Raw genomic sequence first — 19,725 nt, 5'->3', positions numbered from 1 at the left:
TCACTGGGAGGGCTACCTGAGGCATGAGACATCACTGGGAGGGCTACCAGAGGCATGAGACATCACTGGGAGGGCTCTACCTGAGGCATGAGACATCACTGGGAGGGCTACCTGAGGCATCACTGGGAGGGCTACCTGAGGCATGAGACATCACTGGGAGGGCTACCAGAGGCATGAAACATCACTGGGAGGGCTACCTGAGGCATGAGACATCACTGGGAGGGCTACCTGAGGCATGAAACATCACTGGGAGGGCTACCTGAGGCATGAGACATCACTGGGAGGGCTACCTGAGGCATGAAACATCACTGGGAGGGCTACCTGAGGCATGAGACATCACTGGGAGGGCTACCTGAGGCATGAAACATCACTGGGAGGGCTACCTGAGGCATGAGACATCACTGGGAGGGCTACCTGAGGCATGAAACATCACTGGGAGGGCTACCTGAGGCATGAGACATCACTGGGAGAGCTACCTGAGACATCACTGGGAGGGCTACCAGAGGCCTGAAACATCACTGGGAGGGCTACTGACCTCCTCCGGAGGTAGTCAGGTGCACAGGCAGCACAAGTCTCATCTTTTAACCAATCAGAGCAGCTCTTTTGCCAATACCTGGGTAAAACATCAGAATTAGGCTGACTAAACGCAGCCAAAGTAAAATAAATAATCTGTCAAATAACTTGCACACAAGGAGGGATCAGGAAATCTGGTCACAATGCGTAGACAGTGGATAAGAGACATTTTAATACCATGTGGAGACACTTTTCTGAAAATGTGGGACAATCAGAATGTGGCCAAGAAGAAGACATAGGAGATGCCAGCTATCAACAAAGCTTATGACAGAGGTGCAGGAACAACAACTCACAGGCCAGACAGGATATGATTATTTATTGCATAAAATACTAAATAAAAAAGCAACAAATGGTCTGAATAATCCTAAAGTGAAGCTGTGCAGAGCTGAGTGGTCAGATGATCTGTGGAATAGAAACAGTCACTTGACTACGATTGGTGGACAGTCACTTGTCTGGAAACTGTCTGTCCTCCTTGTGCCTGTGTGGAATGTGGGCCCCACCACCGGAACTGGTTCTGGGCAGGTCCATCATCTTCCTGGTAGAACTGGTTCCACTAGTCCAGTCAGGGACGGTGTGTGGCAGTAAGGGTGAGTAAGGCATGTCCAGTCTCACGTCCCTCTGCCCACGTCGTGGTAGTACAGGTTAGCACAGAGACACAGCAGCATGATGGAGGCCAGCATGTAGTAGATTAACTTCCTGAACTTCGGATCCAAGTCCCCCTGCCGGTACCAGACAATCTACAGGAGGAAGACGACAGTCAGCCTAAACCCTGCCGGTACCTAACCCCAAGTCCCCCTGCCGGTACCTAACCCCAAGTCCCCCTGCCGGTACCTAACCCCAAGTCCCCCTGCCGGTACCTAACCCCAAGTCCCCCTGCCGGTACCTAACCCCAAGTCGCCCTGCCGGTACCTAACCCCAAGTCGCCCTGCCGGTACCCAAACCTAACCCCAAGTCGCCCTGCCGGTACCCAAACCTAACCCCAAGTCGCCCTGCCGGTACCCAAACCTAACCCCAAGTCCCCCTGCCGGTACCCAACCCTAACCCAAAGTCCCCCTGCCGGTACCCAACCCTAACCCCAAGTCCCCCTGCCGGTACCCAACCCCAAGTCCCCCTGCCGGTACCCAACCCCAAGTCCCCATGCCGGTACCCAACCCCAAGTCCCCCTGCCAGTACCCAACCCGACCCCTTCCTGCCGGTACCCAACCCCACCCCAAGTCCACCTGCCGGTTCCCCAACCCCACCTGCCGGTTCCCCACCCCAATTCCACCTGCCGGTACCCAACCCTAACCCACGTTCACCTGCCGCTACCCCACCCCAAAGTCCCCCTGCCGGTACCTAACCCCAAGTCCCCCTGTCGGTACCCAAACTTAACCCCAAGTCCCCCTGCCGGTACCCAAACCTCACCCCAAGTCCCCCTGCCGGTACCCAAACCTAACCCCAAGTCCCTCTGCAGGTACCCAACCCCACCCCAAGTCCCCCTGCCGGTACCCAACCGCAAGTCCCCCTGCCAGTACCCCATGTCCCCCTGCCGGTACCCACCCCCACGTCCCCCTGCCGGTACCCAACCCCACCCCCACGTCCCCCTGCCGGTTCCCAACCCCACATTCCCCTGCCAGTACCCCACCCCAAGTCCCCCTGCCGGTACCCACCCCCACCCCACGTCCCCCTGCCGGTACCCAACCCCCCCTGCCGGTACCCAACCCCACCTCCCCCCGCCGGTACCCAACCCCACCTCCCCCCGCCGGTACCCAACCCCACCTCCCCCCGCCGGTACCCAACCCCACCTCCCCCCGCCGGTACCCAACCCCACCTCCCCCCGTCGGTACCTAACCCACCTCCCCCCGCCGGTAGCCAACCACACCCCCACCTCCCCCCGCCGGTAGCCAACCACACCCCCACGTCCCCCTGCCGGTACCCAACCCCACCCCCACGTCCTCCTGCCGGTACCCAACCCACCTCCCCCTGCCGGTACCTAACCCCAAGTCCCCCTGCCGGTACCTAACCCCAAGTCCCCCTGCCGGTACCTAACCCCAAGTCGCCCTGCCGGTACCCAAACCTAACCCCAAGTCGCCCTGCCGGTACCCAAACCTAACCCCAAGTCGCCCTGCCGGTACCCAAACCTAACCCCAAGTCCCCCTGCCGGTACCCAACCCTAACCCCAAGTCCCCCTGCCGGTACCCAACCCCACCCCAAGTCCACCTGCCGGTTCCCCAACCCCACCCCAAGTCCACCTGCCGGTTCCCCTCCCCACCCCACCCCAAGTCCACCTGCCGGTTCCCCACCCCACCCCAAGTCCACCTGCCGGTACCCAACCCTAACCCACGTTCACCTGCCGCTACCCCACCCCAAAGTCCCCCTGCCGGTACCTAACCCCAAGTCCCCCTGTCGGTACCCAAACTTAACCCCAAGTCCCCCTGCCGGTACCCAACCCCACCCCCACGTCCTCCTGCCGGTACGCAACCCACCTCCCCCTGCCGGTACCCAACCCACCTCCCCCTGCCGGTACCCAACCCACGTCACCCTGCCGGTACCCACCCCCACGTCCCCCTGCCGGTACCCACCCCCACGTCCCCCTGCCGATACCCACACCCACGTCCCCCTGCCGGTACCCACCCCCACGTCCCCCTGCCGATACCCACACCCACGTCCCCCTGCCGATACCCACACCCACGTCCCCCTGCCGGTACCCAACCCACGTCCCCCTGCCGGTACCCACCCCCACGTCCCCCTGCCGGTACCCACCCCCACGTCCCCCTGCCGGTACCCACCCCCACGTCGGTACCCAACCCACGTCACCCTGCCGGTACCCACCCCCACGTCCCCCTGCCGGTACCCACCCCCACGTCCCCCTGCCGGTACCCAACACACGTCACCCTGCCGGTACCCACCCCCACGTCCCCCTGCCGGTACCCACCCCCACGTCCCCCTGCCGGTACCCACCCCCACGTCCCCCCGCCGGTACCCACCCCCACGTCCCCCCGTCGGTACCTAACCGGTACCCACCCCCACGTCCCCCTGCCGATTCCCAACCCCACGTCACCCTGCCGATTCCCACCCCCACGTCCCCCTGCCGGTACCCAACCCACGTCCCCCTGCCGGTACCCAACCCACGTCCCCCTGCCGGTACCCACCCCCACGTCCCCCCGCCGGTACCCACCCCCACGTCCCCCCGCCGGTACCCACCCCCACCTCCCCCCGTCGGTACCTAACCGGTACCCACCCCCACGTCCCCCTGCCGGTACCCACCCCCACGTCCCCCCGTCGGTACCTAGCCGGTACCCACCCCCACGTCCCCCTGCCGGTACCCAACCGGTACCCACCCCCACGTCCCCCTGCCGGTACCCACCCCCACGTCCCCCCGCCGGTACCCACCCCCACGTCGGTACCCACCCCCACGTCCCCCCGCCGGTACCCAACCCCACCTCCCCCTGCCGGTACCCACCCCCACGTCCCCCTGCCGGTTCCCAACCCCACGTTCCCCTGCCGGTACCCCACCCCAAGTCCCCCTGCCGGTACCCAACCCCACCCCAAGTCTCCCTGCCGGTACCCACCCCCACGTCCCCCTGCCGGTACCCAACCCCACCCCCACGTCCCCCTGCCGGTTCCCAACCCCACGTCCCCCTGCCGGTTCCCAACCCCACATTCCCCTGCTAGTACCCCACCCCCACGTCCCCCTGCCGGTACCCACCCCCACGTCCCCCTGCCGGTACCTAACCCACGTCACCCTGCCGGTACCAACCCCCACGTCCCCCTGCCGTTACCCAACCCCACCCCCACGTCCCCCTGCCGGTTCCCAACCCCACGTCCCCCTGCCGGTTCCCAACCCCACCCCCACGTCCCCCTGCCGGTTCCCAACCCCACATTCCCCTGCTAGTACCCCACCCCTACGTCCCCCTGCCGGTACCCACCCCCACGTCCCCCTGCCGGTACCTAACCCACGTCACCCTGCCGGTACCCACCCCCACGTCCCCCTGCCGTTACCCAACCCCACGTCCCCCTGCCGGTTCCCAACCCCCACGTCCCCCTGCCGGTTCCCAACCCCACGTCCCCCTGCCGGTTCCCAACCCCACGTCCCCCTGCCGGTACCCAACCCCACGTTCCCCTGCCGGTACCCCACCCCAAGTCCCCCTGCCGGTACCCCACCCCAAGTCCCCCTGCCGGTACCCAACCCCACGTTCCCCTGCCGGTTCCCACCCCCACGTCCCCCTGCCGGTTCCCAACCCCACGTTCCCCTGCCGGTTCCCAACCCCACGTTCCCCTGCCGGTACCCCACCCCAAGTCCCCCTGCCGGTACCCCACCCCAAGTCTCCCTGCCGGTACCCAACCCCACCCCCACGTCCCCCTGCCGGTACCCAACCCCACCCCCACGTCCCCCTGCCGGTACCCAACCCCACCCCCACGTCCCCCTGCCGGTTCCCAACCCCACCCCCACGTCCCCCTGCCGGTTCCCAACCCCACCCCCACGTCCCCCTGCCGGTTCCCAACCCCACATTCCCCTGCTAGTACCCCACCCCTACGTCCCCCTGCCGGTTCCCAACCCCACGTCCCCCTGCCGGTTCCCAACCCCACGTCCCCCTGCCGGTTCCCAACCCCACGTTCCCCTGCCGGTTCCCAACCCCACGTTCCCCTGCCGGTACCCCACCCCAAGTCCCCCTGCCGGTACCCCACCCCAAGTCCCCCTGCCGGTACCCCACCCCAAGTCCCCCTGCCGGTACCCCACCCCAAGTCCCCCTGCCGGTACCCCACCCCAAGTCCCCCTGCCGGTACCCCACCCCAAGTCCCCCTGCCGGTACCCCACCCCAAGTCCCCCTGCCGGTACCCAACCCCACCCCAAGTCTCCCTGCCGGTACCCAACCCCACCCCCACGTCCCCCTGCCGGTACCCAACCCCACCCCCACGTCCCCCTGCCGGTTCCCACCCCCACGTCCCCCTGCCGGTTCCCAACCCCACATTCCCCTGCTAGTACCCCACCCCTACGTCCCCCTGCCGGTACCCACCCCCACGTCCCCCTGCCGGTACCTACCCCCACGTCCCCCTGCCGGTACCTAACCCACATCACCCTGCCGGTACCCACCCCCACGTCCCCCTGCCGTTACCCAACCCCACCCCCACGTCCCCTTGCCGGTTCCCAACCCCAAGTCCCCCTGCCGGTACCCAAACCAACCCCCCCTGCCGGTACCCAACCCAACCCCCCCTGCCGGTACCCAACCCCACGTCTCCCTGCCGGTACCCAACCCCACGTCCCCCTGCCGGTACCCAACCCCACGTCCTCCTGCCGGTACCCGACCCCACGTCCCCCTGCCGGTTCCCGACCCCACGTCCCCCTGCCGGTTCCCGACCCCACGTCCCCCTGCCGGTTCCCAACCCCACGTTCCCCTGCCGGTTCCCAACCCCACGTCCCCCTGCCGGTACCCCACCCCAAGTCCCCCTGCCGGTACCCAACCCCACCGCAAGTCCCCCTGCCGGTACCCAACCCCACCCCAAGTCTCCCTGCCGGTACCCAACCCCACCCCCACGTCCCCCTGCCGGTACCCAACCCCACGTCCCCCTGCCGGTACCCAACCCCACGTCCCCCTGCCGGTACCCAACCCCACCCCAAGTCCCCCTGCCGGTACCCAACCCCACCCCAAGTCTCCCTGCCGGTACCCAACCCCACCCCCACGTCCCCCTGCCGGTACCCAACCCCACCCCCCCCTGCTGGTTCCCAACCCCACATTCCCCTGCCAGTACCCCACCCCTACGTCCCCCTGCCGGTACCCACCCCCACGTCCCCCTGCCGGTACCCACCCCCACGTCCCCCTGCCGGTGCCGGTACCCACCCCCACGTCCCCCTGCCGTTACCCAACCCCACCCCCACGTCCCCCTGCCGGTTCCCAACCCCAAGTCCCCCTGCCGGTACCTAACCCCAAGTCCCCCTGCCGGTACCTAACCCACCTCCCCCCGTCGGTAACTAACCGTAACCCACGTCCCCCTGCCGGTACCTAACCCACGTCCCCCTGCCGGTACCCAACCCCACGTCCCCCTGCCGGTACCCAACCCCCACGTCCCCCTGCCGGTACCCAACCCCCACGTCCCCCTGCCGGTACCCAACCCCCACGTCCCCCTGCCGGTACCCAACCCCCACGTCCCCCTGCCGGTACCCAACCCCCACGTCCCCCTGCCGGTACCCAACCCCCACGTCCCCCTGCCGGTACCCAACCCCCACGTCCCCCTGCCGGTACCCAACCCCACCTCCCCCTGCCGGTACCCAACCCCACCTCCCCCTGCCGGTACCCAACCCACGTCCCCCTGCCGGTACCTAACCGTAACCCACGTCCCCCTGCCGGTACCAGAAGATCTACAGGAGGGAGATATTTATCCTCTTCAGACCCAAAGAAAGCAGTGTGTACTCACCAGCACCATGGCCGAGCCGCAGGTCAGCAGTATACAGAAAGCCAAGAAGACGTTGAGTGGCCAGGGAGGCAACGATGGGAACAGGAATGAACTGATCACTGTTACCTAGGGAACACAATCACCACCTAACTAATCAAATTGAAACAACAAGACAAAAGGCCCCTCAAATCAGTGGGTGATCTGGTCAGCATGAAACTACCAGGACCAGTACACTGTGGAGAACCTGAATCAATCACATCCTCACCCCTCATTGGAGGACCTGAAATATTTCAAGTATGTGTTCACTCCACCCTTCAGAAGGCCACAGATCACCCTTCAGAAGGCCACAGATCACCCTTCAGAAGGCCACAGATCACCCTTCAGAAGGCCACAGATCACCCTTCAGAAGGCCACAGATCACCCTTCAGAAGGCCACAGATCACCCTTCAGACAGCCACAGATCACCCTTCAGAAGGCCACAGATCACCCTTCAGAAGGCCACAGATCACCCTTCAGAAGGCCACAGATCAACCCATCTTTCCCAGTATATCATCATTCTACCATTTCCTCTCCCAATTCCTTTTTTTTATTAGGCAAGTTAAGAACAAAGCCTTTTTTCTTCCCAATTTCCTGATATCAAATTGGTAGTTACAGTCTTGTCTCATCGCTGCAACTCCCGTACGGACTCGGGAGAGGCGAAGGTCGAGAGCCATGCGTCCTCCGAAAGACAACCCAACCAAGCCGCACTGCTTCTTGACACAATGCACATCCAAACACCATACCTGACGACCTGGTCAGGGTGCACTGCACCCGGTCCGCCACAGGAGTCGCTAGTGCGCGATGAGACAAGGATATCCCTCCCGGCCAACGCTGGGCCAATTGTGCATCGCCCCGTGGACCTCCCGGTCATGGCCGGCTGCGACAGAGCCTGAGCTCGAACCCGGAATCTCTGGTGGCACAGCGAGTGCCAGTGCCTTTGACCACTGCACCACCCGGGAGGAACCAAGAACACAATGACAACCTAGGAACAGTGGGTTAACTGCCTTGTTCAGGGGCAGAACAACAGATGTTTACCTTGTCAGCTCAGGGACTCAATCCAGCAACCTTTCGCTAGGCTAGTGTAGTCATTCATGTTTAACAGTATTACTGTACAGTGTGAGTCCAACTTGTGTGACTTGTTAAGCACATTTTTACTCCTGAACTTATTTAGGCCATAACAAAGTGGTTGAAAACGTACAAAACATTCCAGCTTCTCATTTTTTATTAAAATTTGTAAAAAATGTCTAAAAACACAATACCATTATGGGGTATTGTGTGTAGGTCAGTGACACAAAACTTTGAATGTAATCCATTTTAAATTCAGGCTGTAACAACATGTGGAGACAGTCCAGGGGTACTTACTACAACGAGCAGGGATGTCAGTCCTCCAACCACCAGGTTGATGGCTCTGTCCTGCAAGGGAAAGAGGACATTACATGAGACAAGCCAATAACACACTGTGGCGGTCATGACATTTTGTCAGCCAGTTAGTCATGCAACAGACTGCTGGTCTCACGTTAATTGACCGTTAATTAACATAAACATGTTTAACATCTCCAGGCCTCCACACATACAAGCCGCTGATTGGAACATCTACATTTTGAAAAGTCTAATAAATATATTTTAATAAACACCGTCACAATAAATCCATTATTGATTTTAGACAGGTTAAAAGAAACATGATGAAGAAAATGTATTTCAGAAGGACAGAATATGAGCTGGTCTACTATGTTAAAGGGCTATGCTCTGTCATAGGCTGTAGGCTTGTTCATTGGGCTGACAAGATATGCTTAGAAGTCCTGCGTCATTGTTTTACATGTGATTTTATAGTAGGAAGAATATAATTTAGCTGAATAACATAGAAAAGGATATTTTTCCCATTCCGGAGCAGAGCCACATATAAAGTGGCTATGTTGAGTGTAAAAGTGTTTACTTGAAACAGATCCTATGCCCTAGATTGAGTTATATAAAACAGATCCTATGCCCTAGATTGAGTTATTTGAAACAGATCCTATGCCCTAGATTGAGTTATTTGAAACAGATCCTATGCCCTAGATTGAGTTATATGAAACAGATCCTATGCCCTAGATTGAGTTATATGAAACAGATCCTATGCCCTAGATTGAGTTATATGAAACAGATCCTATGCCCTAGATTGAGTTATTTGAAACAGATCCAATGCCCTATTTTTTTTCTACCTTTATTTAACCAGGTAGGCCAGTTGAGAACACCTTTATTTAACCAGGTAGGCCAGTTGAGAACAAGTTCTCATTTACAACTGCAACCTGGCCAAGATAAAGCAAAGCAGTGCGACATAAACACAGAGTTACACATGGAATAAACGTACAGTCCATAACACAATAGGAAAAACATCTATATACAGTGTTTGCAAATGAGGTAAGATTAGGGAGTTAAGGCAATAAATAGGCTGTAGTGGCGAAGTAATTACAATATAGCAATTAAACACTGGAGTGATAGATGTATAGAACATGAATGTGCAAGTAGAGATACTGGGGTGCAAAGGAGTAAAAAAATTAATTAATACAGTATGGGGATGAGGTAGTTGGATGGGCTATTTACAGATGGGCTGTGTACAGGTGCAGTGATCTGTGAGCTGCTCTGACAGCCGATGCTTAAAGCTAGTGAGGGAGATATGAGTCTCCAGCCTCAGTGATTTTTTTTGCAATTCGAGGCTATTTTATCGCCGAAGTCAAAGATCGGTAGGATCAGTTTTACGAGGGTGTGTTTGGCAGCATGAATGAAGGATGCTTTATTGCGAAATAGGAGGCCGATTCTAGATTAAATTTTGTATTGGAGATGCTTAATGTGAGTCTGGAAGGAGAGTTTACAGTCTAACCAGACACCTAGGTATTTATAGTTGTCCACATATTCTAAGTCAGAACCGTCCAGAGTAGTGTTGCTGGACGGGCGGGCAGGTGCGGGCAGCGATCGGTTGAAGAGCATGCATTTAGTTTTACTTGCATTTAAGAGCAGTTGGAGGCCACGGAAGGAGAGTTGTCTGGTATTGAAGCTCGTCTGGAGGTTAGTTAACGGTGTCCAAAGAAGGGCCAGAAGGACACAAAATGGTGTCACTAGCAGCAAGAGCGACACAAAATGGTGTCATCTGCGTAGAGGTGGATCAGATAATCACCAGCAGCAAGAGCGACATCATTGATGTATACAGAGAAAATAGTCGGCCCGAGAAAATAGTCGACCCTGTAGCACCCCCATAGAGACTGCCAGAGGTCCAGACAACAGGTCCTCTGATTTGACACACTGAACTCCGTCTGAGAAGTAGTTGGTGAACCAGGCGAAGCAGTCATTTGAGAAACCAAGGTGGTTAAGTCTGCCGATAAGAATGTGGTGATTGATGGAGTCGAAAACCTCGGCCAGGTCTATGAAGACGGCTGCACAGTATTGTCTTTTGTCGATGGCTGTTATGATATCGTTTAGGACCTTGAGCATGGCTGAGATGCACCCATGACCAGCTCGGAAACCAGATTGCATAGCGGAAAAGGTACGGTGGAATTCGAAATGGTCGGTGATCTGTTTGTTAACTTGGCTTTCGAACACCTTAGAAAGGCAGGGTAGGATGGATATAGGTCTGTAACAGTTTGGGTCTAGAGTGTCTCCCCCTTTGAAGAGGGGGATGACCGCGGCAGCTTTCCAATCTTTGGGGATCTCAGACGATACGAAAGAGAGGTTGAACAGGCTAGTAATAGGGGTTGCAACAAATGCGGCGGATCATTTCAAAAAGAGAGGGTCCAGATTGTCTAGCCCAGCAGATTTGTAGGGGTCCAGATTGTCTAGCCCGGCTGATTTGTAGGGGTCCAGATTGTCTGGCCCAGCTGATTTGTAGGGGTCCAGATTGTCTAGCCCAGCTGATTTGTAGGGGTCCAGATTGTCTAGCCCAGCTGATTTGTAGGGGTCCAGATTGTCTAGCCCAGCTGATTTGTAGGGGTCCAGATTTTGCAGCTCTTTCAGAACATCAGCTATCTGGATTTGGGCGTAGGAGAAATTGAGGTTTTGGCAAGTTGCTGTGGGGGGTGCAGGTCTCTTAGGGGTAGCCAGGTGGAAAGCATGGCCAGCTGTCGAAAAATGCTTATTGAAATTCTCAATTATAGTGGATTTATCAGTGGTGACAGTGTTTCCTAGCCTCAGTGCAATGGGCAGCTGGGAGGAGGTGCTCTTATTCTCCATGGACTTTACAGTGTCCCATAACTTTTGGGAGATTGTGCTATAGGATGCAAATTTCAGTTTGAAAAAGCTAGCCTTTGCTTCCCTAGCTGCCTGTGTATATCGGTTCCTAACTTCCCTGAAAAGTTGCATATCGCGGGGGCTATTCGATGCTAATGCAGAACGCCACAGGATGTTTTTGTGCTGGTCAAGGGCAGTCAGGTCTGGAGTGAACCAAGGACTATATCTGTTCCTGGTTCAAATGTTTTTGAATGTTTAATGCACTTTTAAAGAATAACCAGGCATCTTCTACTGTCGGAATGAGGTCAATATCCTTCCAGGATACCTGGGCCAGGTCGATTAGAAAGGCCTGCTCACTGAAGTGTTTTAGGGAGCGTTTGACAGTGATGAGGGGTGGTTGTTTGACCGCAGACCCATTACAGACGCAGGCAATGAGGCAGTGATCGCTGAGATCCTGGTTGAAGACAGCAGAGTTGTATTTAGAAGGCAGGTTGGTCAGGATGATATCTATGAGGGTGCCCGTGTTTACAGATTTGGGGTTGTACCTGGTAGGTTCATTGACAATTTGTGTGAGATTGAGGGCATCAAGCTCAGATTGTAGGATGGCCGAGGTGTTAAACATATCCCAGATTAGGTCACCTAACAGTACAAGCTCGGAAGATAGCTCGGGGGGCAATCAATTCACATATGGTGTCCAGGGCACAGCTGGGGGCAGAAAGTGGTCTATAACAAGCAGCAACGGTGAGAGACTTGTTTCTGGTAAGGTGGATTTTTAGAAGTAGAAGCTCAAATTGTTTGGGCACAGACCTGGATAGTATGATAGAACAATGCAGGCTGTCTCTGCAGTAGATTGCAACTCCGCCCCTTTAGCAGTTCTATCTTGTCGGAAAATGTTATAGTTAGGGATGGAAATTTCAAGATTTTTGGTGGCCTTCCTAAACCAGGATTCAGACACGGCTAGGACATCCTGGTTGGCAGAGTGTGCTAAAGCAGTGAGTAAGACAAACTTAGGGAGGAGGCTTCTGATGTTAACATGCATGAAACCAAGGCTTTTATGGTTACAGAAGTCAACAAATGATAGCGTCTGGGGAATGGGAGTGGAGCTAGACACTGCAGAGCCTGGATTAACCTCCACATCACCAGAGGAACTTATCTCCCTCACCAACTTCAAACATCTGCTATCCGAGCAGCTAACCGATCGCTGCAGCTGTACATAGTCTATTGGTAAATAGCCCACCCATTTTCACCTACCTCATCCCCATACTGTTTTTATTTATTTATTTTTATTTTTCTGCTCTTTTGCACACCAATCTCTACCTGTACATAACCATCTGATCATTTATCACTCCAGTGTTAATCTGCATAATTGTAATTATTTGCCTACCTCATGCCTTTTGCACACAATGTATATATAGACTCCCCTTTTTTCTACTGTGTTATTGACTTGTTAATTGTTTACTCCATGTGTAACTCTGTGTTGTTGTCTGTTCACACTGCTATGCCTTATCTTGGCCAGGTCGCAGTTGTAAATGAGAACTTGTTCTCTACTAGCCTACCTGGTTAAATAAAGGTGAAATAAAAAAAAAAATAAAATAAAAAAAGGAACAAAGGAGGAGTAGGATAAGGGTACGGCTAAAGGCTAAAATAACTGATCGTCTAGTACGTTCAGAACAGAGTAAAGGGAGCAGATTTCTGGGCATGGTAGAATAGATTCAAGGCATAATGTACAGCCAAGGGTATGGTAGGATGTGAATACAGTAGAGGTCAACCTAGGCATTGAGTGACGATGAGAGGTTTTGTCTCTAGAGACATTTAGACCAGGTGAGGTCACTGCATGTGTGGGAGGTGAAACAAAAGGAATAGCCAAGGCATATTGAGTTATTTGGAACAGGTCCTATGCCCTAGGTTCAGAGTTATTTGGAACAGGTCCTATGCCCTAGGTTCAGAGTTATTTGGAACAGGTCCTATGCCCTAGGTTCAGAGTTATTTGGAACAGGTCCTATGCCCTAGGTTCAGAGTTATTTGGAACAGGTCCTATGCCCTAGGTTCAGAGTTATTTGAAACAGGTCCTATGCCCTAGGTTCAGAGTTATTTGGAACAGGTCCTATGCCCTAGGTTCAGAGTTATTTGGAACAGGTCCTATGCCCTAGGTTCAGAGTTATTTGGAACAGGTCCTATACCCTAGGTTCAGAGTTATTTGGAACAGGTCCTATGCCCTAGGTTCAGAGTTATTTGGAACAGGTCCTATGCCCTAGGTTCAGAGTTATTTGGCAACTGTAGCTTTGAATGATACAAACCTTAGAATGACCTAGAAAAACAACACATATGGGCTGCTTGATGCGACTAGGCTGTTGATAATTTGAGAACATTGCAGAGAAAGCTTGCCCTCTGTTCCTTAAGGCTACACATGCGGTTCGCACATCAACTGATCATATTGTCACCCATCTGACTATTCACAATTTAATCTGGTCTTTACTAATACAGTGCATTTGGAAAGTATTCAGACCCCTCAACTTTTTCCACATTGTTAGGTTACAGCCTTATTCTACAATTGATTCAATAGTTTTTTCCCCTCAATCCACACACAATACCCTATGACGACAAAGCATAAAACAGGTTTAGATATACATTTGCTACAATAACAAAATTGGAAATATAACATTTACATTAGTATTCAGACCCTTTACTCAGTACTTTGTTGAAGCACCTTTGGCAGCAATTACAGCCTTGAGTCTTCTTGGGTCTGACGCTACAAGCTTGGCACACCTGTATTTAGGGAGTTTCTCCCATTATTCTCTGCAGATCCTCTCAATCTCTGTCAGGTTGGATGGGGAGCGTTGCTGCACAGCTATTTTCTGGTCTCTCCAGAGATGTTCAAATCGGGTTTAAGTCCAGGCTCTGGCTGGGCCACTCATGGACATTGAGACTTGTCCAGAAGTTGCACCTTCGCCCCAGTCTGAGGACCTGAGCAGGTTTTCCTCAAGGTACTTTCCTCCATTCATCTTTCCCTCAATCCTGACGTCCCCACAGCATGATGCTGCCACCATCATGCTTCGCAGTAGGTATGGTGACAGGTTTCCTCCAGACGTGAGGCTTGGCATTCAGGCCAAAGAGTTCAATCTTGGTTTCATCAAACCAGAGAATCTTGTTTCTCATGGTCTGAGTCTTTAGGTGCCTTTTGCCAACTCCAAGCGGGCTGTCATGTGCCTTTTACTGAGGAGTGGCTTCCGTCTGACCAACCAAGCCTGATTGGTGGAGTTCTGCAGAGAAGGTTGTCCATCTTGAAGGTTCTCCCATGTCCAAAGAGGAACTCTAGGTGATCTGTCAGTGACCATCGGGTTCTTGGTCCCCTCCTTGACCAAGGCTCTTCTCCCTCGATTGCTCAGTTTGGCCAGGCGGCCAGCTCTAGGAAGAGTCTTTGTGGTTCCAAACTTCTTCCATTTAAGAATGATGGAGGCCACTGTGTTCTTGGAGCCTTCAGTGCTGCAGAAATGTTTGGGTATCCTTCCCCAGATCTGTGTCTCGACACAATCCTCTCTCTACGGACAATTCCTTCAACCTCATGGCTTGGGTTTTGCTCTGACATGCACTGTCAACTGTGGGACCGTTCTCTCCCAGACTCATGGATAGACATGTTGGAGTATAGGCTCGACCAGTTATGTACATCTTAAATCTTAAATCAGTTTTTTAAAATGTTTTTCTGCCATGTGCAATATGCGATATGTATTGTATAACAGCACAATCATTATTTTAATTCATTTTTTGGGGGGGGGTGGGGGCTCATATACAGGCCTATGAATGAGCTGTCAGATGGTCTATGGGTGTTCTGAATTAATCATCACCTTAGAAAGCACTGTCCATTTCATTGTGTTGGGCTTTGGAACAGCATCCACAACGACCATGTTATACACTGGTTCAACCTGCTGTTGAACTTCTTTCTTCAAATTGATCATCACAGTGAGGTGAGTTGTAAAAGCATGATACTGTTGTGATGATAAGTGTTTGATTGTCATTGATGTCAGAGTGGTTAGAGGGACATGGAGCCATTAGGACCTGATGGTTAGAGGGACATGGAGCCATTAGGACCCGATGGTTAGAGGGACACGGAGCCATTAGGACCCGATGGTTAGAGGGACATAGAGCCATTAGGACCCGATGGTTAGAGGGACATGGAGCCATTAGGACCTGATGGTTAGAGGGACATGGAGCCATTATGACCTGATGGTTAGAGGGACATGGAGCCATTAGGACCTGATGGTTAGAGGGACATGGAGCCATTAGGACCTGATGGTTAGAGGGACATGGAGCCATTAGGACCAGATGGTTAGAGGGACATGGAGCCCTTAGGACCTGATGGTTAGAGGGACATGCAGCCATTAGGACCCGATGGTTAGAGGGACATGGAGCCATTAGGACCCGATGGTTAGAGGGACATGGAGCCATTAGGTCCTGATGGTTGTTAGTGAGTTAGGTACTACCAACGCATGTCCAGAGTGCAGAAGAGGAGACTCAAGACTGTGCGTGTGGCGGTAATATGGTCACCGCAACAGCCGTACACACACACACACACACACAGCAGGCGTACCCGAGCAGAGGTTTCTCCAAACAGCAGTCTGTTGTCAAGGCCGCTGGTGCCATATGTTCTGGTGGTGAAATCATTGGTAGTGAAGTCATCCATGGCTCAGCAGCTCCACCCCATGGACACACAGAGGAACTGCATGCTAGTGGCTCCACAGGGGCAGGCCTTACCGGACAGGAAGCAGGGCCAGCCAACCAGATGCCTGACCTGAAGGGTGGGAGGAATAGGAGAGGGAAGTTAATAGCCTGTCCCTCACCCCATAAAGGGACTGGCTAAAACACCCCCTCCCCTACTTCCCTTTCTGATTCCCCCTATTCCTTTACCTCCTCTCTCTCCTTGATCCCCTCTCATCTCTGGCCCCAGCCCCGGCCCAATCCCAAATCCCCCCCTAGACGTTGTGTCATGTTTCTTCTCTATCCCAGCTCCACCCTAGCTCCAGTCCAGCTCTACCCTAGCTCCAGTCCAGCTCTACCCTAGCTCCAGCCCAGCTCTACCCTAGCTCCAGTCCAGCTCTATCCCAGCCCAGCTCTACCCTAGCTCTACCCCAGCCCAGCTCTACCCTAGCTCTACCCCAGCTCTACCCTAGCTCTAGCCCAGCTCTATTCTAGCTCAGCTCTACCCCAGCCATAGCCCAGCTCTAGCCCATCCCTACCCTAGCTCAGCCCTACCCTAGCTCTAGCCCAGCTCTACTCTAGCTCTACCCTAGCTCTAGCCCAGCTCTAGCCTAGCCCAGCCCTACCCTAGCTCTAGCCCTACCCTAGCTCTAGCCCAGCCCTACCCTACCCCAGCTCTACCCCTAGCCCAGCAGTATGTTACTGCACGGTGCAGAAGACCATTCTAGGCCAGCTCTACCCTAAGCCCTAGCCCAGCTCTACCCTAGCTCTAGCCCTATCCCAGCCCTACCCTAGCCCAGCTCTAGCCTAAGCCCTAGCCCAGCTCTTCCCTAGCTCTAGCCCTATCCCAGCCCTACCCTAGCCCAGCTCTAGCCCAGCAGTATGTTACTGCACGGTGCAGAAGACCATTCTAGGCCAGAGAGCAGAGACTGTTTCCTATTGCAACAACATTCTGGGTGAAAAGGCAGAATTCCTGAGGCAGCTTTGTGCTCCAAACCCACAAGAAACAAGAGGTCCATTATGACATGGGAACTAGCTGCTACTCTCTAGCCTCCAGCTCCATCCCAGCCTGGGCTACATAACACATCATAACCCTAAGAGCTGCTGCATGGGATCATGTGAACAGCTACACTGAAAACAACAGCAATCCCCCAACCGGAGTCTAAATGGCCTTGCTAGTTACAAACATTTTTATATATATATATATATATATATATAATTTTTTTTACCTTTATTTAACTAGGCAAGTCAGTTAAATATTTTATTTGACAATGACCTGCCTACCGGGGAACAGTGGGTTAACTGCCTTGTTCAGGGGCAGAATGACAGATACCTGCCTCTCCAACCTGCCGGGCTACCTGCCGCCCCAACCTGCCGGGCTACCTGCCGCCCCAACCTGCCGGGCTACCTGCCTCCCCAACCGCCGGACTACCTGTCGCCCCAACCTGCCGGGCTACCTGCCGCCCCAACCTGCCGGGCTACCTGCCGCCCCAACCTGCCGGGCTACCTGCCGCCCCAACCTGCCGGGCTACCTGCCGCCCCAACCTGCCGGGCTACCTGCCGCCCCAAATCAAATTTTATTTGTCACATACACATGGTTAGCAGATGTTAATACGAGTGTAGCGAAATGCTTGTGCTTCTAGTTCTGACAATGCAGTAGTAACTAGAGGTTGACCGATTAATCAGGGCCGATTTCAAGTTTTTATAACAATCGGAAATCTGTATTTTTGGGCGCCGATTTGCTGATGTAATTTTTTAAAAATATCTTTATTTAACTAGGCAAGTCAGTTAAGAACACATTCTTATTTTCACTGACCGGGCTAGGACATACGGGAAACCAACCGGGCTAGGACATACAGGAAACCAACCGGGCTAGGACATACGGGAAACCAACCGGGCTGGGACATACGGGAAACCATACGGAAAACCAACCAGGCTAGGACATACGGGAAACCAACCGGGCTAGGACATACGGGAAACCAACCGACTAGGACATACGGGAAACCAACCGACTAGGACATACGGGAAACCAACCGGGCTAGGACATACGGGAAACCAGCCGGGCTAGGACATACGGGAAACCAGCCGGCTAGGACATACGGGAAACCAACCGTCTAGGACATACGGGAAACCAACCGGGCTAGGACATACGGGAAACCAACCGGGCTAGGACATACGGGAAACCAACCGGGCTAGGACATACGGGAAACCAACCGGGCTAGGACATACGGGAAACCAACCGGGCTAGGACATACGGGAAACCAACCGGGCTAGGACATACGGGAAACCAACCGGGCTAGGACATACGGGAAACCAACCGGGCTAGGACATACGGGAAACCAACCGGGCTAGGACATACGGGAAACCAACCGGGCTAGGACATACGGGAAACCAACTCGGCTAGGACCGGGCTAGGACATACGGGAAACCAACCGGGCTGGGACATACGGGAAACCATACGGGAAACCAACCGGGCTGGGACATACGGGAAACCAACCGACTAGGACATACGGGAAACCAACCGGGCTAGGACAAACGGGAAACCAACCGGGCTAGCTAAATCACTTGTAAATAGTCGGCTAACAGTTGGTAGTCGTTAGGCTTGCTAGCTAGTTTAGCTGTGTTGGGCGCTGACCTCGCAGATCTTAATTTAACATTCATTTTAAACACTCATCAAAGCTCACAAAACATCTACGAGTTTAATAGAAGAAGGCTAGCTGGTAAGCCTGCTGGTTATCTAACGGCAGTTTGTTACTGATAGCATGTCCGCTAACAATAACACTACTAGGACGGCTCCAATCAGCTGCTCAAAACACCTATTTCAAAGGTTGAACCAAACGTCTACTTTGTTTCAATGTACTTACGTGTCAGAGCATAATAAGAGGTTGTGTTTCAGATGAATATGTGTCAACTACTTGTCACTTATCCAGTGTCTCCAAAACTTCCAGGAGCAAAATGATTCTGATCGGCTCAACCAGAAATTACAGCCGGGCAGCTTAAAGGGAACGTGACAGTACTCTTAAAGGCAAAATATCTTATTACGGCGGTACACATTTCGGCAAGAGTTGACATGATTCAATACAGTGTACTAACCTATTTCACATGCATGAATGGGTCTGTTTTAATTGATTTGATGAGTGTATATTAATGCAAACCTTGTTTAAGGACACCATTCTGCAGACATTTTTGTGGAAATCCCAGTGGTGGAAAAAGTACCCAATTTGTCATACTTGAGTAAAAGTATAGATACCTTAATACCTTAAGTAAAAGTCACCCAGTAAAATACTACTTGAGTAAAAGTCTAAAAGTATTTGGTTTAAATATACTTAAGTATCAAAAGTACATTTCATTGCTAAAATATACTTAAATATCAAAAGTAAAAGTATAAATTGTTGTTTTGAAAATGTATGGATAGCCAGGGGCACACTCCAACACTCAGACATTATTTACAAAACATACATGTGTTTAGTGAGTCCGCCAGAACATACCCAGTAGGGATGACCACGCATTCTCTTGATAAGTGTGTAAATTTCACAATTTTCCTGTTCTGCTAAGCATTCAAAATGTAAAGAGTGCTTTGGGTTGTCAGGGAAAATGTATGGAATAAAAAGTACAATATTGTCTTTAGGGATGTAGTGAAGTAAAAGTTGTAAAAAATATGAATAGTAAAGTACAGATACCCAGAAAAACTACTTAAGTAGAACTTTCCAGTAATTTTACTGAAATACTTTACACCAGTGGAAAATCCAGTCGTTATCTTCATATCATATGAATGATCATTGTAGAGTTGTAAGTATATTCGTCAGGACCAATACTTAACCCAAATAGTTGTAGTGTTTCACCCACCTGCTA

General features: G+C 53.4%; 1 protein-coding gene across 1 annotated transcript; it reads right to left on the bottom strand.

Moving 5' to 3' along the window:
• Positions 1-874: 874 nt before the first annotated feature.
• On the bottom strand, positions 875-18,889 carry tmem243b (transmembrane protein 243, mitochondrial b). Its single transcript, XM_036972742.1, has 5 exons — positions 18,738-18,889; positions 15,767-15,967; positions 8,347-8,397; positions 6,967-7,071; positions 875-1,310 (listed from the first exon to the last, which is right to left on the bottom strand). Exons 2-5 carry the CDS (start codon positions 15,857-15,859, stop codon positions 1,182-1,184), a joined length of 378 nt encoding a protein of 125 aa, XP_036828637.1. The 5' UTR covers positions 15,860-15,967; positions 18,738-18,889; the 3' UTR covers positions 875-1,181.
• Positions 18,890-19,725: the final 836 nt, after the last annotated feature.

The sequence above is a fragment of the Oncorhynchus mykiss genome, unplaced genomic scaffold (genome assembly GCF_013265735.2).
Source record: "Oncorhynchus mykiss isolate Arlee unplaced genomic scaffold, USDA_OmykA_1.1 un_scaffold_191, whole genome shotgun sequence".
NCBI classification, from domain to species: domain Eukaryota; kingdom Metazoa; phylum Chordata; class Actinopteri; order Salmoniformes; family Salmonidae; genus Oncorhynchus; species Oncorhynchus mykiss.
The sequence above is the reverse complement of the archived record's forward strand: the minus strand, read 5'-3'. Positions and strand labels throughout refer to the sequence as shown.

Excerpts from the sequence above, each read along its gene's own strand:
- tmem243b (XM_036972742.1), bottom strand. The coding sequence starts at position 15,859 with ATGGATGACTTCACTACCAATGATTTCACCACCAGAACATATGGCACC. Across the intron at positions 7,072-8,346 it reads TGACATCCCTGCTCGTTGTA|GTAACAGTGATCAGTTCATT; the intron begins GTAAGTACCCCT and ends TGTGTTCCCTAG. Across the intron at positions 1,311-6,966 it reads GCGGCTCGGCCATGGTGCTG|ATTGTCTGGTACCGGCAGGG; the intron begins GTGAGTACACAC and ends TTCCTCCTGTAG.